We start from the raw sequence: 24,667 nt of genomic DNA, 5'->3' as shown, positions 1-24,667 counted from the left end.
TTTCGTATTTGTCAGACATTTTATATACCTGGGGAAGTTATTTTTTTGCAGCGTTATTCGCCCTGTTGTTACTGGGTAGTATCTAATAGTGATACTTACCCTATCTGATAAATCGCCTAGTATCAATTTATTTTCCTGTAATTATTGAGCTGTCTTTTGCAACCATGAATTCGTTCATTTATCCACAACATTCGCACACTAATGTGATATGAGGAATATTGTGCCACTAACATACGCAGCTCTTAAATACAGCAAGAAATTTATTAAAGAATTCATGTAGACTATAAACAAGAAAAGGAACAGGTCAAATCCTTGTAGGCTCCCATATTTTACTTTATAGAGACCAGAATTTTTATTTGACTAATCAACTACCATTTGTTTTCTGTTAGTCAAATAGAATTTCGGTTATAGTAGTGCTGCGTCAGTTATTCTATAATTTTCGTATGTCTTGATTAGAATGGTGTATAATTTGGTGTCAATGACCTTGCTTAGCTTTGTTCTTAACTAGTCAATAGCATTACAGTGGTAACGATGGTTCACTCGGCTACATGCGTGGATGACATCGTAGAACTTTCCCTTGTGTTTATAGTTTATTAATTTCAAGCTTTATTCTATACATATTTTTTTTATCAGTATGGTAAGCGCATCGTGTAGTAGTATTTAAGGGATAAATCATAATATATCAGGCGACTATAATTTTGATAAATTAAAATATATCCATAATTAAGGGGATTTTCCGCCTTCGTAATTACGCTCAAGTAAACATTAAACAGTGGGTCTGTATACCCAATGTCATAGATAACATTGATCGTCAGGTTTTGGGTAATGTGTTGGCGCCCCTGTTTTTCGCGTTCCGTGGCTACAGAAGGGGTGTATTTTTCCCGCAGTTTTAATGTTAGGTGTAATGTGTGTTGTTTTCATTCGTACGTTTGATCGTGTGATTGTGTAAAAACAATATACGTATCGCATATTGTTCCCTTTAGCTAGATGTTGACAAAACACAGTGTGGAAGTGAAGATGATACCGAGTGAAATTGGTGTTTATGATTAAATAACAGTTCTCTGACATCTATTAGTATACAGTTGAAGGAAAGATAAGACTGCATGTTGTATTTGAGGTAATGCCATATTTGAGGTGACATTAGATTCATTTGAAGCTTAACATTTTGCGTTAGTTGCGTGTTTTGCAGATGATCGTTCATTAGCAATCGTTTATGACCCATATATATTGATGTTCGGCAAACACGAGGTATAAACAAACTTGAAATTGGGATAAAACTGATCTCGCAGCAAATGGGTGTTAATTTCATTGGTGTCAGACTTCAAGTGTTTTACGTCAGTAAATGTAAAAACAAATGACGCTAGAAAACTCTTAACTTTCGTCTGTATTGTGAATCAGTCTTGGTTGTCAACAACATACCTATTAATTAATGTAAAATTATTAAAGGTACCATTTGTTAGTGATGTTTTGTTAGTGTTTATTACACGTGCATAGTAATCCAGACTTTGGTGTACTCCAAAAAGCTATGGAAAACAGTACTCCGTTTCTGAACCCGAATTTATAAATTTAACATTCGACGCATCACGATCTTTTATCGTGTATTCAGCTCGTACAGAGCTGCTGCTACAGCGCCCACGCATATAGTGTTTAGTGTTGTGTTTTATGACAACAAATTTCATTGTTTTTCCTGTTCCGCATAGCCATTTATTTGGTCAGTCGTTCTTTGCGTTTGTTATTTACATCACATTTCTCTTATGTTGGAGTTTGCTGGATTGTAGAAAAAGCTAGGTTAATTATGTATCTTATGATATTGACATAAACGTAAAATGATTTTTTAAGAAAACAGCATACACAAAGATGACAATTTAATAGTTAAATGGATGTCGCATAATAGCCCTAAAACCATGAGGACATAGGCCCTAGTTAGATATTTGTGCAACACCCTTGGTACCCTTCACCCATAAATGTGACAGATCTAACTAGGAAGTATACAACCTTGAGTTGAGGTAGTGACTGGGTGTGGAGGAGGATGAGAGTGGGTTTCGTGTTTCTGATGTACTTAACAATCTATGGCAAATTTGAGTTTAAAGAATGCCAGTTACATGCTCATATTATTGCACAATTTCTGTCCAAATACTTCTTTGAGGAAGCAAGTTTAGTTTAAACTACCATACATAGAAACATAATAGGTATACAAAAATAGTTAACTATCCACTAAATACAGTACACACCAACTGGTGGTCAGGCACATAACTAGGCGGAAGATCATAGTATGTAGGGCCAATCAGTAAAGTCCTTTGTCAATGTTAGTTACATCATACACAGCTGTTACTGCTGCCTGGTGGAGTGAGATCTAACAAAATACTCTGCCACTGTTGCCTCCCAATGCTAGTACTTGGTGGATAGCAGTCTACCGTCTTATACACAATTCCATTCTGGAATTTTCTGTTGTATGTGTAGTAGCTGCGTGGTTTTGTTCAGTCTGTTTGGAAGTAGTTCCATACAGTTAACTGCAATGCTTGCACTGTTATCACATCCTGTTTTATAACTTTTTGTTTCTCTTGTATTCTTAACATTTTCAGCTTTGAGTATACAAACTTGATATAAGCTACACTATTGTACAGTTGTCACTTTTTTCTAACCATAATATTTCATGTTAAATAGGCTCATCATTATTCTGATTCATCACTAGTTGTGCTGTTCTGTATAGTAGTTAGTATCAGAGTATATCATTAATGAGGGACGTCAGATTATGATTTATTCACGAACTTTTACATTCTGTGAAACTGGAGTCCCTCCTGGTGAATAAAATAATCATACAACTTATGGGAATGCAACTGCATGGCATCTTTGCCAGTTGTAAAAGATGTCACCTGGCTACAATCCTATAAATTGTTTAGATCTTGTGAAATCTTCTCATCATCATCTGGGGAAGCAATATGAAAGACATATTTTCAAGAAACAGCATATGAGAGACTAGTGCTACCTATTCTACACCATTGCTGTGTTGTATGTTTCTTTCCAAGCAGACGCAGAACCTATCAAAGAAACCTTGCAAACGAGATTAGTGAGTTATGTGCAGGGGAAATTATTTTTTTCCTCATTCTGTAGGTGAATGATTGAGAGCTAGGATTGTCTGATTTTGGTGGATACTGGTATAATGTAGCTACCAAGTGTTCTCTGTTGCCATACTGTTATGTTCTTTCCCCCTAGTTGTCTGATTTTTATGTTTTTATGTTCTGTTATGTAATTTCATACATGAGAGTGTAGAAAGAAAGACTAAATTTTAATGTTTGTTGGTGGACTTTGTTGTTTGCCACTTAAGTTTTCTGTGTTGTTGTTTTTATAGGTTGTGGATGGTGTTCTAAGGAAAAAGGATGCCACATGATATAGTGTACCCTCAGGGCTGCCGGCCAGTCACTGATGACCTTGGTCCGGATGAACTTATTAGAAGGCTCAAAGTAAGTTTTAATGAGTATATCAGTACATTTGATTGTATGGGTAAGTTTATTTAATTTAGTGTGACATATCTTTCCTTGGAAATGGATACTGGAGGAGGATTAAGATTATGGTTTAATTTCCAATCAACATAAAGTTTATTAAAGATAGGTCAGAAGCTTGGGACTGGAAAAGGATTGGGAAGGAAATAAGTTACGTCTGTTCCAAAGGGATCATTTCAACATTCATTTTAATCTAAGTCTGAATGATGGTGTGGAGCAATGAACACACTTCAGCCCAGTGAGAGTTCAGGCCTTTAATCACTGTGTTACCTCACTTTGTGTAGGCCTGTAAGGAGAGTTGCAGGAGTACAAAAAGTAGTATTAGCTAATGCTGGTGTTCAGAAATAAAATAGTGGACAGCAAAACCAAATTTTTTTTTTCCTGTATCCATTTGTTTGCCTGCTTTCCTAGTAATTTCCTTTATGCATTTATTCATTGTTCACTAAGCAGCCCTCTCTTGTGATGTTTTTGCATGAAAAGTCCCAAGCCTCACTGTCACAAATAAAAAGTAATAATAGATCATTGGTTATAAGCTTTCTTCTCACTGCAATGGAAGCTTAGTTTGAAAATTGTGTTTACAGCAGCTACCCTAAATACAAAAACTTTTAAGGCGGTTCAGTGACTACATTATTAACTTGTACTCCTTTAAATATAAGCATCTGTTATGTACTTAAAAAATTGCCTTTAACTGTAATGTTGGTTTCAACATTGCATGCCTTCATTGAATGTTCACATTTGAAGTGTTATGCCCTTGCCTTCTCCCAACTTTCGAATTAAAATAACTGTGGCATTGTAATTGATTTCCAGGCCTACTTTCAAATTAGGTATATTAGGTTCTTCAGTTCAGTGTCGAGATATAATTGCACTAAAGGCACAGAGGAAGATGTGAATTTGTAATAGAGGCATAGCAACATAGTTGTGGTCATGGAATAATCTGCAAATGTGTGTGTGTGTGTGTGTGTGTGTGTGTGTGTGTGTGTGTTTTGCATTGAATGATACATTTTGAAAGATCCAGTTTACAATGATTAACTATTTCCCAGTTTATCAAACTGAAATATTCCAAGTATGAATGGCCTTAAGAAGATCGTACATTATATATAAGCCAAGTGACGTAATTCATTTGTAGGACACTGGCCTCAGATTCAGGAAAATGTAGGCTCATACTCTGACTATCCTTGTTTAGGTATCTGTGGTTTTCCTAAATCACATCCAGCAAATGCTTGGGTGATTAATATAGATTGGTATACTTTTTTTTTTTTTTTTTTTTTTAAAAAAAAGGTGATAAATCATGTATTATTCTAAAAAAACATCATTACTATTACACAAATAAATTTATACTGTCCTGTGCATCCCCAGGGAATGAAGTGAAAATTTCCTTTGGGGCAGCAGTGAATAGATTGCTTTGACCAACTTTTTTCAGTTCTAACATTTTCAGTACTCCGATGATACCTGATGGAGGCAATTTCAAAGATGCATATAGTTTTAGTGAATAAACCACCTTTATTAGGACCTTGCCTAGTATGGCAGTGCGGGTCTCCTGCATCGTTCCCCTATGCTTTGTCAAGAAACATGGGACTTCATTTCCATTCCATTACTATGGATAGGAGATTCATGGAGCAGTGGAATTTTGTCTTTTCTCACTCTATTCTTGTGAAATAGAATGATTGCTGCAATGTCTAAATTTTGAGAAAATATTTTCTTTCTCAGACATTCTGTGAATAAATTCCTTTTGTGTAATTTCATCCGGTTTCCACCATTTCTATTGAAACATTTTCACTTCCAGGCCCTTACTCTTTCTTCATATCTCAAATGGCTTCCTATACTTCAACTAGCTTTACTTCCAGAATTTTATTGTTATCATTATGAACTGTCTGTGCTTCCAATGCATCTCTTGAACTGTTCTAGTATTTAAGGAGATCTGGAAACTCAGTACAATTTCTCTGTTTGTTACCGCCGTAACTTGATGGAAATGTGATGTCTACCCAACACAAGGTTGTTTTCTTTTCTCCATACTTTTATTGATTTCAGTTGTTTGTCTCACATAGTGAATTTTCTTTTCATCTTTTGATATCCTCATCAATGCATATTTCAATAGTTTTGTTTCATTCAGCAAATGTGAAGATCACATTGTATTTGCTTGAAATTCTCACTGCCTTTTTAATAGCCACCTTATTCAATTTGATATTTACTCTCATTGTACCTGTTAAAATTATAGAGAGTTATATTAGAGTACTCTCTTTGAAATTCTGAAGGTATCATGGGTAAAATACCGGGAGCAAAAGGCTGTTTTCCAGTTGTACAGAAACCAGATGGCAGTTACAAGAGTCAGGGGCCATGGAAGGGAAGCAGTGGTTGAGGAGGCAGTGAGACAGGATTGTTATTCAATCTGTACGTTGAGCAAACAATAAAGGAAACCAAAGAAAAATTTGGAGTGGGAATTGAAAGTTCAGCAAGAAGAAATAAAACGTTTGAGGTCTGTCAATGACATTGTAATTCTGTCAGAGGCAGCAAAGGACTTGCAAGAGCAGTTGAATGGAATGGATGTCATCTTGAAAGGAAGCTATAAGATGAACATCAACACAAGCAAAACAAAGGTAATGGAATGTAGCCAAATTAAATCAAGTGATGCTGAGAAAATTAGATTAGGAAACTAGACACTAAAAGTAGTAGACAAGTTTTTCTATTTAGGCAGCAAAGTAAGTGATGATGACCGAAGCAAAGAGGAAATAAAATGTAGACTGGCAATGCCAAGAAAAGTTTTTCTGAAGAAGAGGAATTTGTTAACAATAAACACAGATTTAAGTGTTTGGAATACTTTTCTGATGGTATTTGCTGGAGTGTAACTGTATATTAAAGTGAAACATGGACGATAAACAGTTTAGACAAGAAGAGAAGCTTTTGAAGTTTGGTGAGACAGAAGAACACAAGAGATCGGATGGGTTGATAGTGTAATGAAGGGATACTGAACAGAACAGGGGAGACAAGACATTTCTCGCACAACTAGACTAAAAGAAGATGTTGGTTAATTGGACACATTCTAAGACGTCAAGGGATCACCACTTTAGTATTGGAGGGGGGGGGGGTTAAAACTTGTAGAGTAAGCAGATTCAGAAGGATTTCGGTTGCAGTAGTTATTTAGAGATGACAAGGCTTGCACAGGGTAGAGTAGCATGGAGAGCTGCATCATACCAGTCTTCGGACTGAACACCACAACATCATATTAGAAGAACCAAGGGGCGTAAAAACAAGGAAATAGTATATTGAGTACCAAATGTGGAAATAAGACAAAGAGGGTTTTCTCTCTTTTCAAATCAGTTTTGGGTCCGTAGTGTGTTGGTGCAATACCGTCCTCCTCCTCCCCCTCCCCCCCCTCTCCCCGCCAACCCACAGGGCAAGAGATCTCGATTGTGATGATCTATATTGTAGCCCAAGGTCTAGGTCATGTTGGAAGTTGATAACTTCTATTATTTTCAAGGTATTATGTTTACAACCTGGAGTTTAAACCTCTGCTTGCATGACACTCCTCCAAGCAGTAGTCAGTTTATTCCATTTTTTACATGGAACATACTATCAGTGGTCATCAAAGCAGCATTGATGTATTCTAAGAGCTGTTCCAGTGTTCTTGGCATTGGGATTACATGAACATGGTCTGCTCAGTCCATCGAAGCAGAAGTTAGTCACTTAGTAGCGATGAACGTTGTCGCTCTAATGAGTGGGTGCCCCATGTTGTTGGAGGATGAAATTCTTGGAATCAGCAGTCAGGTGTGGAAACAGCTACTACTCCAACATATCAAGGTAAGAAGTAGCTATCACAGTCTTCTCACAGATGAGGAATGGCCCTTACAGCTTCGTCAGTGACATTGCACGGAGAACATTAACCTTTAGTAACTCTTCTTGATGTTCCACTGTTTCATGAGAATTTTCAGTGTCCCACACTCTACAGTGTGGTGAACAACCTTTCCACATAAATGGAAGGTTGCTTTGTTGCTGAATATCAGTGTGGAGGTGATATATTAATCCCCTTGTTTTGTCACCATTTTCTCAAGGTACTACACTCGTAATGCCAGCATACTCGGTGAGTTTACGGTTCTGCGTATGCACCAGTAATATTTGTACATTTAATACTTTGAAAAATATAGAACATTGAAAATTAATCAATCCTTTACAGTAGCCTTGCAGATGAGATTATGAGTGTTTTGGTGCATATTGCGCCCATATATCGAACATAAACAATGAAAAATATGAGAAGGGTCCACTACGTAATTTCTACCCTATTTAGTAGTCCATTGTTATAGTTGTGACATTTTGCAAATTAACTTTAAAAATTTCATTAGAAGATATAATATTGATAATGTGTTGCCTATTCGCATTTGTTTTGGGATCCTTGGCTGAAGTTTGTTTGTTTGATATTTTAGATGTTTTCGCTGCATGAATGGCTGCCATTGTCAGAGATTCAGCCTCCATTCCTGGTGACAGATACAGCAATAGAGATTGAATCTTTGACAATGCCAGTCATTTGTGCTGGTGAAACATCAGAAAAATTGTTAAACGAAAGGCGACAGAGCATCCTGGGTCAAAGCCAACAGGTAATAGAATAATAACCTCTCACCATCTTGCCAAACTTCTCTCAAGCTTTTCTGAGTGCCCTGCTGGTAAGTGTGTTGCCCATGGAAAGTGCAGTTAGAATGCTGCTCTGGCACTCAGTTTTAATCTTCCAGGAAGTTTCGGAACCATGTACATTGTTTGTTCTTTGTACAATGTTGGTGTCATATGCACCTAATGAATGAGTCAGTTCTGTGACTGCTGTCACACTTCGCTCCTTCTGGGCCATTTGGTAGTCATATTTTGCTTGTTACATGTTTATAAATTTGTATACCAAGTGTAGGCCACAGTGGTGCATAATTGCTAATGGTTTATTTCAGGTATTACATACAGCAGTGCCAGTCTAAATTCATCACCCACCCATGACACAAATGAGATTCATTGCCTAGGCTCCATATTAGACCCAGTCCTATTTCTCTTCTATGTTAATGACTTACCATCAAATATCAGCTACCCATCAGTTCTGTTTGCAGATGATACTTGTGTCTTAGATGAAAATCAGGATTCGGGAAAAATTCCCAAATCTGTGATCAGTACCTTAGAATCTTGGCTTCAGCTAAATGGGTTGAATCTAAACATATCTAAACCCACATGATGCAATTCAAAACCAAACAGTCAAAATGTGAGCAGGTTAAGATTGTTCTCAACAACCAAGATATAGAAGGAGCAAATTCTTAGGTTTTAATATAAATAAAAGTTTAAGCTGGCAGGCACACATTGAATACCTAGCAAACAAACTGAGCAGCTTTGCATTTGCAATGCAAATTTTATCAACTGCGGCTGACACTGACACATAGAAAGTAGCATATACAAGCTACATTGAATCCATTATTAGGTACGGTATTGAAACTTCCTGGCAGGTTAAAACTGTGTGCTGGACCGAGACTCGAACTCGGGACCTTTGCCTTTCACGGGCGTGTGCTCTAGGAGGTAGGAGGCGAGGTACTGGCAGAAGTAAAGCTGTGAGGACGGGGCGTGAGTCGTACTTGGGTAGCTCAGTTGGTAGAGCACTTGCCCGCGAAAGGCAAAGGTCCCTAGTTCGAGTCTCGGTCCGGCACACAGTTTTAACCTGCCAGGAAGTTTCATATCAGTGCACACTCCGCTGCAGAGTGAAAATCTCATTCAGGTACAGTATAGTTTTTGGAGGCAACTCGACAAACATAGTGCGGATGCTAAAAATGCAGAAAAAAAATCACTCGAAATATTTGCACCGCAAATCATAAAAAATCACGTCGTCCCTTGTTTAGAAAACTTAAAATATTAACTCTGCCATCCCTATACATATGAGATTATTATATTTTTGTACATCATACATGAATTATATGAGGGAAACCATTTTGTCCATTCACATGGTACTAGAAACGAAGAAAATTTCATGCTCCCCACCTACTGCGTCCAACTGTGTGCCCAGGGACCTCAGTGCATGGGAATGAAAATTAGTGATAAATTAAAAGGGAACAATTTAATACAGATGAATTTAGAGCCACTTAAAAGAAAGCTATATGAGGCACTGACATGGAAATGGTACTACTCAGGATGCAGTGTGTTACATATCCCAAGAAATAACCTTAGTGTTATATTTGATTTTAGTACTATTATTTATTAGTGTAATAATCATTGCAACATATCAGCATGTTAGCGGAAATTTTCTGGAGAGAAATTTCAGATGGCCACTGCTTGAAATGGTTTGAAAAATAATGGTGGTATGCAAAAAAAAAAAAATTAATGCTTCAAGAAATTTTACTTGTGGGTATTATGTATACTCATGTTCAGTAGTGCTGTGAGCTAGTGTGAAAGAATGATCTTTTTACCTGTCACGGTTCAGATGCTTTACGAACAAACTGATCACTAATCCAAAGGTCTCGTGTTTGATTGCCAGACAGACCTATGATTTTTATGTGTCACTTACCACTTCTTTTACCTCCAGCAGTGTTTGTTGATGTGTAAAATGGTGAATTGCACAGTGCTTCATAATCCGCATTATATTGTAGGTTCCCCTATAATTGGCTGTGCGAGTTCGAAGGTTGGAGGAAGGGAATAGCTTACCACCTCCAATTGGACAGTGTCTTGTAAACCACAGTAGTGCTCAAAAAATAAATAAAAAATAAAAAAAAAGTCTACATATTGATAACTGCTTTACTTACCAGCAATCACTTGAACTGTTGTCTTCTCTTGAAATTCAGTGTGATAGGGGCCTGTGTTTCTTAGTTCAGAAATTTTGTGACACAGGTTTATTTCATAATTATTATTTTGCAGACATTGGCGCATACATTGCAAGCAATGGACCAAGATGAGGGCATGTATCAACAGTACATTCCATTGGCATTACATCTGGCTGATGACTACTTTTTGCATCACCCAAGCCGAGATGTCCAGTTACTCATTGCTTGCTGTATTGCAGATGTCCTCAGGGTATATGCACCAGAGGCTCCATACAAGGATCCAGAGCAGGTTAAGGTGTGTATTCTTTTTTTGGTAAATTCTCACTTTCTATCCTGTAGATATGCTCTTGAAACCAGTTCTATTTTACTCTTCTTTCGTAGTGCTGCCATTGATATTCTTTTTTTGGGTACCTTTTATCTATTATTTGCTAATTTTCTCATTCACTGCTCATTGTTTGTTAGTCGGCATACATGTCACCAATGTTTCACTACAGTTTTTATTCAGAAAAATAAAAATTTATCAGACTCAAGAACATACAAGAAAAAAATGTATCCAAGTGACTGCAAAAATTGTTGATAACAGTCACAATATGAATTTCTTGTGTGAAATTTTAAAAGTAAATCTGTTATACAAAGTATGCCTAATACAATTTTTCATTACTGACAGTGGTCAGAACACCACACCATCTCTGACATAATCATACAGTGATGACTCTAGAGTTATTATCTTCTAGTTTTATGACCAGTGAAGATATGAGACTTTGCTTTGTTCTTGGCATCTGAAATTATTTTGATTTCTTACTTTTTCATGCTTTGTATTTCTGATGAAACTTAGGAACATGTTATGGCACATTCAGATAAGCTTTTGGAGCTGTACTGCATCAGTGACTAACGGGGTCTAGAGAGTAATTGAGATTCTGTGGCATATGGCTTGGATTTCAGTCCCACAGATTTCACTATGATTCAATTTTCTCATGGATTTTTGAGAGTTGCTTCAAACTGCATAGGCAGATTGACATTTGAGTTCTCAACTTCATTTACAATGAATATAAAAGAATACAAAAATACAATTGCTGCATGCTCTTATTGTTAGTAAATACAATGTTCACTTCATGATTACCACATTGTCTGTTACAATATAACTAAAACTTGGTTATTGATGTTAATATTATGAGGATTGACTGAAAAGTTATGCCTCCACCTTCGTAACTCTTCAACAGTTGGCAGCATTGGTATTTGTCAGGTACTGACTTGTTCCGTAGCTTCTTCTCTACAGCTCCAGTCGGCAGGAAGAGGAAGTCTTAGCAGTGAATGGTTGTGTGGTTACAGTGTAAAGTATGGAACCCTGCGCTGATGGTTGGTCAATGCGATTTAAGCAACGTGCAGTCATTAAATTCTTGACAGCAGAAGGTGTCACCCCAAAGGAGGTTCATCAGAAAATGAAAGTGGTTTATGGTGATTGTGTTGATGTGAATACTGTGCGTCATTGGGTGAGTAAGTTTAAAGATGTTGAGGCGGAAACATCTGACCTGCATGACACACAAAGAGTTGGGCATCCTGTGACAGCAGCCAGTGAGTTTCTGAAGCAAAATATTGACAGATTGATTCAGGACAATCGTCATATCACTCGGAGAAAAATTGCAAGCACAATCAGCATTTCACAGGAACATGTGGGTCACATTACTGCTTTGCTTGGCTATCGGAAGGTATGTGCACGATGGGTTCACTGGGTGCTGACTCCTGAAATGAAAGCACACAGACTTGAAATTTGCCAGGAACTCCTCTCGCATCACGAGAATGAAAGTGGTGCCTTTCTCCATCCAGTTGTGACAGGAGACGAAATGTGGGTACACCATTAAGACCCGGAGATGAAACGTTAGTATATGGAATATCGACACAAAGACTCGCCCCAGAAAAAGACATTCAAGACGCAGCCCTCAGCTGGAAAAATCATGGCTACAGTGTTCTGGAATGCAGGTGGTGTTATCCATGTTGATTTCCTTGATTGTGGAACAACAATAAATTCAGATCGTTACATCACAACGCTGCGAACTCTGAAACAACGGCTAACAAGCGTCTGAAAGGGAAAGGGAAGGGGCTGAATCTCACCACCGTACGGCATCCTCCATACAGTCCAGATTTAGCACCGTCTGACTTCCATCTGTTCCCGATAATGAAATATGATCTGCGGGGACATCATACCCTTCTGATGAAGACATTGAGAGAACTGTGACTGTGGTTGCGGAAACAGTGTCAACTTCTTCCGTGATGGCTTCAGTAAACTTGTTCATCGTTGGCAGAAATTTATCCAATTGGCTGGTGACTATGTGGAAAAGTGAATATTGGTAATTACAGACCACATTCTAAGGATTATTACTGCATTTCGTTTATTAAAATATTCCCATCCAAACCCAATTAATGAAGGTGGAGGCATTACTTTTCATTCAGCCCTCGTAGTTTTGAGTTGTATTTATGTCTATTTTGTGCTGAATGTGTTATTTGTGCTGCTGGGTTAAGTTTAGCCTGTTTATACAGTTTCACCATTTTTTATTTCAGATATTTTATTCTGGTAATTGTGTATGAACTTTCTGTCTGCTCTTGAGTTTGTCATCAACTCACTTACCGTTGAACATTTATTTTAAATTTCTTCATTGTGAAACTATTGTACAGAGTTCTGTTGTGATATTATGGTTTCAAATATGTCATACCTTTGTGTTTTTGTCTTGTTTATGTGTGAACTGCATTTAATTTTCGTATCATTTTTTGTACACAACCAAAGCGTTGCTGTGTAATACAATTTTAAGAGTACTTTTAGGAAGAGTAGGAAATGAATATACACACTGAAGGCCATAACATGTTGTCTTCTGTTATTTTCAGACAATCTTCTTATTCCTTATAAAGCAGTTGTCAGGATTGAAAGATCCAAAAGATCCTGCTTTCAAGCGCTATTTTTATCTTTTGGAGAATTTGGCATACGTCAAGTCATTTAACATGTGTTTTGAGTTGGATGACTGCCAAGAAATATTTTGTAAACTTTTCTCACTTATGTTCAGAATTGTCAAGTAAGTACCAAGTCATTTAGAATGTAAGGATCAAAATAAATTTTGTTATATCTCTTTGTAGTGTTTAGGCCTATTTGGCTGTATTGTTGAGTTCCATACATTTTAAGAAACAGCAGAATACTATGTTTTGAATTAGTAAGTAGTATTTTATGTATATTAGCATAACTTCGTGTATTTTCTGTTGCGAAATATACAATAATTAGTCACATCTTTACATATAAACAGAATTATTCAGCTTGCAACATAAATTTCACATTAATATAACTGAAATTAAATATAAACTTTTCTTACGAATATTAAGAACAACTAAAGTATTAAATTTTATCAATATTTTTTTATTTTGAAACTTATATAGTTCAAAAATGCTTGTATTATATCAGGATGATTTTCTCTTGTAGTGATGAACACTCTGGTAAAGTGAAGAGCTTTATGCTGGATGTACTATGTCCACTTATTACTGAGTCAGATTTGGTCTCTAATGAGCTCCTGAATATTATACTTATGAACATTGTGGAACCAAATAAGACTCAACGAAAGAACGCATACCTTTTGGCTAAGGAGTTGGTAATTAAATGTAGTGATACACTGGAACCATACATTCAGACTGTAAGTTTAAAGGCCGCATTGTTTGTTACTACTTGATAGTTATATTTGTAAGTGTTGATACATATTTTTAAGTAAAAATAAATAATGTACCGTCTGTGACTAAGGTTTGATGTAACATTCTACCTTCAGTTTTTTTGTTAGGAGACTGACTGATGTATTGTGAATGATATTTCAGTGAAGTTAGATTACCTGTTGCTTGATATCCCCGAACTTCTGACTCGTTGCTGTCTAGACTTTTTAATCTGAAACAGTAAATCGTGAACTTCAGAAAAATAGTTTTCTGTCCACTAGTGATGAAGTAATAAAACCTTCAAACAGCCCCCCCCCCCCCCCCAAACCCCCAAATTGAGTATTTCCTGGGAACGTGAAGACCAAGACAGGGTGGTGCCGTCATTGTGTTTATGCCCGAGAAACAGGAAGAGCCCTAACATGCTGCATGTCTGTAAGTCAGTGCTCTGCGTTATGCTTTGCAAACACTGACTGGCATTTCTTTGACTCTACTACTCACAAACTTCAAAACATTTGTTCACAGTGTAATACGTATGAATGCATGTTTAATTTGAATAGAACACATTAATTTTAATTCTGAAATGTCATTTTTATATAAAAATTTAGTACAGTATGCCTTTTTTGCAAATGTCTTCTTGTTTGCACACATGGTGGGCGACATGTTTCTTCCAGCATCTTTTTAAAACCAACTCCTATAAACAAATTGGTTATTCTATTTGGGATATATTGGCCTAATAACATATTTTCCGTATCACAAATAGGATATTTATTTTGTGCACTTTGCTTCTACAAACTTACCACACAAAACATGAAGTATTAAGATTATGGATGCCCAAAAATAACTGTCTAAAATATCCTGTAACCTCAGGGCAATAAGTATTTTCAAAGGCATCCTACTTTTAATGGTTATTTGAACATGGGCAGCTTCAGTTAATAGAGGAGAGAAAAAAATTAGACTCGGGGACACAAGATTTGTCAAATATTCAATAGTATTCTGGATTGAGCCCCACACTGTGAAATAAACTTCCATTTCATTCTATTAAGCTGTATCTGCTAAGGGATGTCAAATTAAACACCTTTCAGCCATCTAGTTTCCAAACTTATTTTATTTAGCTACCAGTTTTAGCATTTTACATCATCCTCTTCAGGCCTCTGACCGATGTGTAGGGAAATTCATTGTCAGTTCTGATCAAAACAGCTGGCAGCATTACTCGTATTAGTAGATTTTTGCTATAGTGATCACTTCAACCATCATCTACCAGCTCTGAGTCTGAGTCGGCAGATGTTGGTTGAAGTGATCACTATAGCAAAAATCTACAAATATCAGTATTGTTGGCCCCTGTTTTGATCAGAACCGAGTTAGAATCTTCCTGCTCGTCATTCAGGGGTCTGAAGATGGCATGGTAAAACGCTGAAACTGGTAGCCAAATAAAATAAGTTTGGAAACTAGATGACTGAAAGGTGTTTAATTTGACATGCAGTATAGAACAGCTGAGTCCTGCAACTATCAGAGACTTTATGTATCTGCTAATGATGAGATCTGCCAGTGAAGTAAACTGACTATAAGTGGAATAGTTGCATGTTATGACTCTTTCATTTGACATGTTGTGTTTGGATATATGTTAGGCAGACTTTGTGATATGTCTGAATTAACTAATTTTTTAATGTATATATATTGTCACAGTATGTGTGCTACCACTCTCAAATGGATCTGGGTAATTATGTTTCAGGTCATTCCATATCAACCCACCGAGGCCTCTCTGCAAGACCATGAAGGGTTTAGCTGAAATTTTATGTGAACATTCGCACATGTCTCCAATGAACATTGGTAAAGTTTAACGACTGCCAAAGCAACACAGGCCAGGATATACTCCTTTGATTCCATGCGCGGCTGTGCAGAGCGAGCATGTATTTCTGGTGACTTCAAACTGTTATCTTGGGCAATAATTTGTTGTAAAGAATGAAATATGGCTATCTTGTACAACTTTTGTTGTCTTAAGAATAATAATGAAACGAATCTTAAGAGCCACATTCAGCTGGAAAATTTTTGGCAGAATTTCCCGAAAAAATTAGTGTCCAAAAAACTTCAAATTTGGCTAAGGCATGATGAATGTGAAACTTGGCATGTAGTAATCTAACAACACAAGGGTCGTAAATATAAAATTTTGTTTATTATGTACCCCTTTAGAGCACTGAACAAATTAATTGAAAAATTCGTAAAAAGGTCAAAAATGCGGTATGTTCGACCTGATTTTGCAACAAAATATGTTCTACAAAACTTTCCAAACTGAGCCTATTAGAAAGGCCATGGTTTTAACTGCAAAGACAAAAAAATGCTTGAGTATCCATCGTGGGCTGACAATGCTAGATAATTTGAATCGGAGCTGGCACGGAAATCATGTCATGGAAAAAAATGTAGACTTCGGATCCCTATATATCATAGAGTAAACAAATGCTGAACATAAAATTCATACACAGTAGCTTGGTAGCATAGGGATGTGGAACACAAAATTTCATTCACCTACTATTATCCAGTAGTCTACAGCTATATATCATAGAGTAAACAAATGCTGAACACAAAATTCATACACAGTAGCTTGGTAGCATAGGGATGTGGAACACAAAATTTCATTCACCTACTATTATCCAGTAGTCTACAGATTTGGTGGCAAGACGAATTTTTTTTTTTTGAAAATACGATGTATTGGAAACTTTTGTAAATACTGTCTTCTGTCAACATTTCAAAACCAGTCTCCTTTGGAAAAATGTGTTGTCAAATTTGTAAACTATTAAACTATTGAAAATAGTAGGTGAATGAAATTTTGTATTCCACATCCTTGTGCTACTGAGCTGTTGCATATAAGTTTCACACTCAGCATTTGTTTTCTCTGTGAGCTCTATTGCATTTTTTCCTTGCCATGATTTCTGCTCCCAACTTTGACTGCACTGGATAATCAAATGCATTTTTTTCTTTGCGGTTAAAACCATGATACTTCTAATGAGGCCACTTTGGAAAGTTTTGTAGAACATAATTTTTTGCAAAATCAGGTGAAAACATCGCATTTTTTACCTTTTTACAAAATCTTCAACTTCTGCACTTAATTTATTTAGCATTGGAAAGTGGTATGTAAATTACATTTTATATTTGAGGATCTTGTGTGGTTAGCTTGCTGCATGCCAAGTGTCGCATTCGTCATACCGTTAGTACCTGAGACGTAAGAGGCCAGACTTTGAACTTTTATCGGCTTCTGATTTTTTAGGTTATTTTGCCTAAAATTTTCTGGCTGAATATAGCTCATAAAATTATTTTTATTTTTATTCTTAAGAGAACACACAAATTTCTTTCAACGAAATATTGCCTGCGATATAACAGCTGAAAGTTGCCAGAAATTCATGCTCACTCTGTGCAAAGTTGCGTATGAAGTCAAACAAGTGACTATATCTTGGCCAGTATTGCTTCAATAAATGTTAAACTGTCTCAGTGTTCATTGAAGACATTTGCGAATGTTCACATAAAATTTCACTGAAATCGGTAATGGTCGAGCAGGAAAATGTTCCCAAATTAGGCAATTTGACACGGAATGGCCCTTACATTTGCAATAAATGCTATAATATATTAATACACTTGCAATAAATGCTATAATATATTAAGCGATTAAATTCACACTCCTTATTGTCCCATGTATCACACAATCTTTCTGGTAAGAGAGAACTTACGATGGATTACTCTTGCATAAAATATTTTGTTTCTCAACATTGTTGATATTGCTTTGTTCTTAAGGTTCCAGCAAAAGTGAAGATGCTTCTTTTGGGGTTATTTCCTTTTCTAAAATTTGTGCACTATCCATGATGACCATTCCATCAGCAAAATGTTAAGCTGTAAATCTTATTTCCTTTCTTTTAGGCATCACTGATTTTGTATCATACTGATAGGTCATTGCAGATGTAGTCATTTTGATGTAAATAACTTGTATGTATTGTATTTCTCTTAATTGCAGTTTTTCAACCATGTGCTCATTCTGGGGAAAGAAGAAAAGCAGTTGGAGATTTGTGGAAAAGTTTATGATCTCATATATGAACTGAACCATATATGCCCGAGTGTGTTACTTGCAGTACTCCCACAGTTGGAGTGCAAGCTGAAAAGCAGTCAGGAGTCTGAACGGTTAGGTGCTGTTTCTCTGTTAGCACGGATGTTCAGCGAGCGTGACTCAAATCTTGCACGTCACCATACTCAACTCTGGAGGGCATTCCTTGGGAGGTATACTCTCTACTTCTTGTCTCATCCAAATTAATTTTAAGTGCATATTTACTAAACTTCAGTTACATGGAGTTGCCTTTTGTCTCTTGTAGTTAACCTTATATTTAGAAAGAGTATGTACTTTTTCGTTTTTATGAACACTAAGCGCTAGTTAGTGGTAATGAAACAATTTCCAGACAAATAATGTCATAAATTATAAGGAAAGTACATTACTCCAGATGAGATCCTACTCCCTTTTTTCCCCAAGTAGTGGGTTCATTAATGAAAGGCAGAAAATTACTTTTGTAATACAATTGGATAGATAGAAAAACCTACCCACCAAGTGGCGGCAGGAGAGAACACGTAAAAAGTTAAGAAAATGTGCAAGCTTTCAGAGTTGTAGGCTCCTCCTTCTGGCATAAGGGTTGAAGTGCAAGGAAGAGAGATGAAAGAAAAGGAGTGGTGAGACTTTGGGAACAAGTAAAGTTACGCAAAAGTTGACCAGAACCCCAGGTCAGGGGAGACTTACTGGATGGGATGAGTGGGAAAGATTGATTGTTGGGGACTCAACAATCAGTCTTTCCTTCTCATCCCATTTGTTAAGTTACCCCTGACCTGGAGCTGGGCAATTTTCCAGAACTGTATATGTTCGCTACATCTCGCCAGTTCTTTTCTTTCATCCCTCTTCCTCAGCCTTCAGCCCTTATGCCAGAAAACAGAGCCACTGCCTCCGAAAACTTGCACAGTTTCTTAACTTTTACATGTGTTTCTCCTGCCGCAATTTGGTGAGTAGATTTTTTATCTATCCAATTGTATTTTCAAAAACTGATTATTTTTGTAGAAAATGAGTTTTGGCATTTAGGATCAACGTTCTGATTTGCTGTGTGAAGTAATTTCCTTGCAATATGGCGACTCTCTCTGACACACAACTTGTTTAGTGCTACCTACTGCAGCCATATTGCTTATAGGAATTATTGTACATTTGAAATGTCATTTGCCATAAACTACAGGAGATGTTTTGTGTATTGGCAAGACAACTGAACTGTATCTCTGCTTTGGCTAATGATGTCTATTGTTGATATTCTCTGCACCCTTCCTGCCCCTCTGTCCTAGCTTGTTTCTGTTACAGTCTCACGATTAAAATTTATTTACTTACTATTTTCCCTTTTAGCCCATCTTATTTTCTGACTCGACACACTCTCTCTCTCTCTCTCTCTCTCTCTCTCTCTCTCTCTCTCTCTCACACACACACACACACACACACACACACACACACTCACTCACTCACTCTCTCTCTCTCTCTCTCTCTCCCCCCCCCCCCTCCCTCCTCCCTCCCCCCCTCTCCCTCTCTCTTTCCCACCCTCTTCCACCCCACCTCTCCTCTACGGTGTATGCTTCATCACCACTAGCTTACGTTTTCTCTGTTGTTGATAATTTCTGTATAATTTTTTGCGTACGATTTTCCTTTGAGTTTTTGAAATCCCACATGCTAATGCTGATTTTATTCTCTTCCTGTGTGGTTGGCTCTTCTTTGCCCTAAGGTAAAGTATACTCTTCTGCTTAATTCCTAAGGCCACATCCTATGCAAGCATCAGAAGTGACCAACAGCAATCGAGACCCGAATATGTTACACTCCAGAACAAGCAGCAGCATTGTGCAGTACGGTCAGGTGTCTTGTGTGCAAGCAACGATCTCCTGCTACAAGGTGGCTCTAGAGCTGACCAGCCGTTTCTATAAAATGGTGCCCGTAAACTAGAGAATGCTGGAGCTTGAGAGTAAGGCAACAAAATTAGCTTTACTTAGGAAAATGAGGTGATAAAAGAGTGATGTACTTTACCGTATTTACTCGAATCTAAGCCGCACCTGAAAAATGAGACTCGAAATCAAGGGAAAAAAAAAAAAAAAATCCCGAATCTAAGCCGCACCTGAAATTTGAGACTCGAAATTCAAGGTGAGAGAAAAGTTTTAGGCCGCATCTCCAAATCGAAACAAAGTTGGTCCATTGTAATATGAGAGACAATTTAGGTCGAATGAATGACAATACAGCTACAGTAGTTTGTTTCGAGTTGTAAGCTTAGCAGTTAAGCTTTACCAGGTAGCCATTGCTATGCATCAGGCGTTCCGTCCGTATTTATACGGGTACCCTTCCTTTTTCTCGTGCTTTGTCTGGTTTGTATTGATTGTTTATTTTTCTTTGAACTGATACGCGCCGTTTTCTTTGTTATAGGTGTTTACGTCACTCTAAGCTGAAAATTCATTACTGTACTGTGACATGCATTGTTTGTCGCATTCTGATGGTGCGTGTTTACGGCCTGTCGCCGCTCGCGGCATGTATTGCTTTTGTGCGCGCTACCGCCGTTTTTTTTTGTTTTTTTTTTTCTTTTTTTTTTTAAAAAAAAGACGTCTCGTTAGCGAAACAATGGCGAGAGACTGCTATTTGTTGTTACGTACACTGCTGCTTTCTTTGATAATGATCAACAAGAACCAAATAATAGACTGCGTATGATAGAAGATGTTCTGAACGAGAGTTCAGCGAAAATTTTTCTCCGTTTGAGTATCTTTGCAGGCACCTCTTTAGTACATTACATTCTGCACAGAAATTAGAGTCATCTTAGATTTAAAAATCTAGTCAATTGCTGTGCTTAATTTCTGACTGTATCACTATTAGGCATAAGAATAATACGAATATAAACATGACACGATATGTATGTTCTTCCACGTTTGCTGTTTGTCTCACTCTAGTTTCGTTGTTTATTAGGCAGACAGGATTTAAATGAGATAGCAGCAAACACGAAACAATACAAGGCAAAATGTTTATATTCTTATTATTCTTATGGTGAAGAGAATACTGCATGTGATTCACAATTCATAAAAGTTCCTATTAGCAACCATCTCTTCTCACAGGTAGGAAAAAATTCAGAACGTAGAGTTGGCCATATTGACAAACATCCCAAACAGTCTTGCCAGTTGGATTTTTTGTAGTACATTGAAATGCTGCTACATTCAAAGATGAACAATACAGAATTTGTATTTACTTCGTTGGATAATGTATGAAAATGCAGTGGTTGAAACTCGGGGTGGAGAAAAAACTCGTCTCCCACCTTTTTTTTCTTTAATTTATTTACTGATGCAGAGGATTTGGTGCCAGTATTTATCTTTGTGCCTACAAAACATGCCTGTGTAGCACTACATATATTCGACGGTAGAAGTTAGTTGTGGCGGCACACACCAACATTTTTCAGAACTTCCGCTTGCTTTGCACTTGATTCTAAGCCGCAGGCGGTTTTTTGGATTACAAAAACTGGAAAAAAGTGCGGCTTAGATTCGAGTAAATACGGTAAATTCACAAAGGGAAGAATATTCATGGAGAAGTTCACAATTTGCATCATCAGATGTGAAGATCACCAAACATGTTCTTCCCAGTCCCTAGAGTGGAAACACCTTTTCACCACCAACCCTAACAATTGGACTCAACCAAGACCATTGTTGAACACTGCCTAACTCAGTTCACTCCTCCATCCAACTATGAGCCACCTCCACTGCTCCCAAATCACCCCCTGTTAACTTTCCAGAATTTCTGAACATGGAAGCGTGCCTCACCATCATTTCTCAATGTGCAAACTAACCTTACATCCGCAGAAAGAACTGCAATTCACCACCTAAAAACTGATCTCAATCTTATAATCCTACCTGTTGACAAAGGCTTTGAAACCACAAAGTTTACTGGACAGAAGAACTCCGCAAGCTGTCAGATTCATCCACCAACAAACCCTGCCATATAGTGGCCCCATTCGAGAAATCAATCAGGATCTCCAGTCTCCCCTCAAATCCGTATGCCCATTTCAGAACCTCTTGCCAGAGTCAATCTCTCTCCTCACCCCAACCTCTCGCTGCACTCCTACCTTCTACATGTTTCCTAAAGTCCACAAACTTGCAACCATTCGGGATGCCCCATTGTGGCCGGTTACGTGCTGCCACTGAGAGAATCTGTGCTCTCATAGAACACCACCTTCAGCCTATTACCCGCAGCCAACCTTCCTATACAAAAGATATCAACCATTTCCTCCAACTCTCCACAGTTCCTGTTCCTTTACAACATGTTGCCATGCTCATCACTATTGATGCCACCTCCCTTTATACTAACATCCCTAATGCCAATGGCCTTATCACTTTTGCACACTACCTTTCTCAATACTCCACATATTCCAAACCAACAACCTCCTTCCTAGTTGCTATGACCAATTATATTCTCACCTACAATTACTTTTACTTTGAAGGCAAATACGGAGTACGGCCATGGGCACCCACAGGGCACCATCCTGTGCCAACCTATTCATGGGCCATCGAGAGGAATCCTTCCTAAACGCCCAGAATCCCAAACCCGTCACCTCATTCAAATTCATTGATGACATTTTTTTGATCTGGATCGAGGGTGAGGACACCCTATCCACATTCCTCTAGAACCTCAACACCTTCTTCCCCATTCACTTCACCTCCTCCCGCTCAACCCAACAAGCCTCCTTCGTTGATGATGGCTTCCACCTCAAAGATGGCTACATCAATACCTCCATCCAAATCAAATCTACCAGCCACCAGCAATACCTCCACTTTGACAGCTGCCACCCACTCCATACCAAGAAGGCCCTTCGATACAGCCTAGCCCCCCCGTGCCAGTCACATCTGTAGGGTGGTCTCTGTCGAAATATACTGAGGGTGTCAGACCATGCCTTATCTCTCCAGTCACACACCACCTCCCATGTTCCACCGGTCATCCACAGAGGAGCATTTCCTTCACACCTCAGTACCACTCAGGACTGGAGCAACTAAATCACATTCTCCTCCCTGGTTTCAACTACCTCTCGTCATGCCCTGAAATGAGGAATGTCCTACCCAATACCCTTCCCACAGTGGTATTCCACTGTTAACCATGAATTACCAGGAACAAGTTCAGTAGTCGTACATGAAAAATTAATTTTGCATCCAACAAATGTGATGGGACCAGTCAGTAGTTCCTCTTGAGCAACAACATTAGGAACAAAACTAAAAGTGTCCACTGTCTTGTACACTGGAAGTCTGCTCCTTCTTCTATATCCTCTTCTACGGTACGGCATGGCTGTGTGTTCCGTGCGGCTGCCTCGAGTCGACTGAGCATGCTGCTGCGCCAGTAAGACAGCGCCAGCGCGCCTTATCGCGACGTCACTTCCGCTGATAAGTTTGATTTTCAAGCAACACGGGCCTAGTAATACTAGGGCCCGTGTTGCGCTCTCTCACACACACTCCACAGCGCTCTCACTCGCACACTCAAGGTCACGCGCCTGGCAGTCACGTGACTTACAGAGCAGCATTATGCTAAGTCACACTTTTAGTTTTGTTCCTAATGTTGTTGCTCAAGAGGAACTACTGACTGGTCCCATCACATTTGTTGGATGCAAAATTAATTTTTCATGTACGACTACTGAACTTGTTCCTGGTAATTCATGGTTAACAGTTGCCTTAGTGCGTGGTAGTGATAAAGCACTTGAAGGATTGGAATCTTATTATGACAGAGATATTATAGCCTATCGCACAATCCCTGCTCCCAACCCTTTGACTCATCGCTCAGATCTCTGTAATAGACCTAGATGCAAGACCTGTCCCATACATCCTCCCACCACCACCTACTCCAGTCTGGTCACAAACATCACATATCCTATCAAAGGCGGGGCTATCTATTAAACCAGTCATGTGATCTACAACCTAAGCTGTAACCACCGTTCTGCATTCTACTTGGGTATGGCAACCAACAAGCTGCCTGTTTGCATGAATGGCCGCTGACAAACTGTGGCCAAGAAACAACTGGACCACCTGTTGCTCAGCACACCACCCAACCCAACATTCTTCATTTCAGTGTCTGCTTCACAACCTGTGCTATTTGAATCCTTCCCACCATCATCAGCTTTTCTGGATTGCGCAGGTGGGAACTCTCCCTGCAACATATCCTACATTCCTGTAATGCTCCTGGCCCCTAGTTTTGTTAATCATTGTCCTTACCATTCTAGCCTCTACCTGTTCCGATGCCAGCACTACACAGCCTTTTGTGGCACCAATGCACTGCTAGTCTTTTTATGTCTCTCCATTTTCGCTACCACCCTACTTCCTCCCTGCTCCCTCCGCCCTCCGTGTAACTTTCTGACTGCAGCTAGCTACCCTACCGACTCTCCAACTCATCCCTCTGTGCTCCCACAAGCAGCAGAGTACTGTCCCCCACCCCTACCTGCTATCCTTCCCCCTCCCTCCCCCAGCCACCACATTACCCCTACCACCCAGTTGCCTCTCCCATCATGCACTGCTGCTAACAATCTGGCCTCAGCAGCCAGTGACTGCTTGCGTGCGAGCGCACGCTCGCGTGGGTGTGTGGGTGCAGGTGCGCATGCGCGTGCATTTTCGAAAAATGGCTTGTTGGCCGAAAAGTTCACATTTTGATAGTCTTTTTGTCTGCCTGTCTGCGAC

General features: G+C 38.5%; 1 protein-coding gene across 1 annotated transcript in view; it reads left to right on the top strand.

Annotated features, from left to right (window-relative positions):
• Positions 1-835: 835 nt before the first annotated feature.
• Positions 836-24,667, top strand: part of LOC124770344 (sister chromatid cohesion protein PDS5 homolog B-B-like) — a 41,969-nt gene continuing 18,137 nt past the window's right edge. Inside the window, exons 1-6 of the mRNA XM_047249190.1 lie at positions 836-1,117; positions 3,350-3,461; positions 10,359-10,559; positions 13,142-13,326; positions 13,725-13,932; positions 17,940-18,199. Coding sequence (XP_047105146.1) covers positions 3,378-3,461; positions 10,359-10,559; positions 13,142-13,326; positions 13,725-13,932; positions 17,940-18,199 — 938 coding nt within the window. The 5' untranslated portion in view covers positions 836-1,117; positions 3,350-3,377. The remainder of the gene's footprint in view (positions 1,118-3,349; positions 3,462-10,358; positions 10,560-13,141; positions 13,327-13,724; positions 13,933-17,939; positions 18,200-24,667) is intronic.

The sequence above is a fragment of the Schistocerca piceifrons genome, unplaced genomic scaffold (genome assembly GCF_021461385.2).
Source record: "Schistocerca piceifrons isolate TAMUIC-IGC-003096 unplaced genomic scaffold, iqSchPice1.1 HiC_scaffold_791, whole genome shotgun sequence".
Classification (NCBI taxonomy): domain Eukaryota; kingdom Metazoa; phylum Arthropoda; class Insecta; order Orthoptera; family Acrididae; genus Schistocerca; species Schistocerca piceifrons.
Note: the sequence above shows the minus strand (reverse complement) of the source record. Positions and strands in the feature narration are given on the sequence as shown.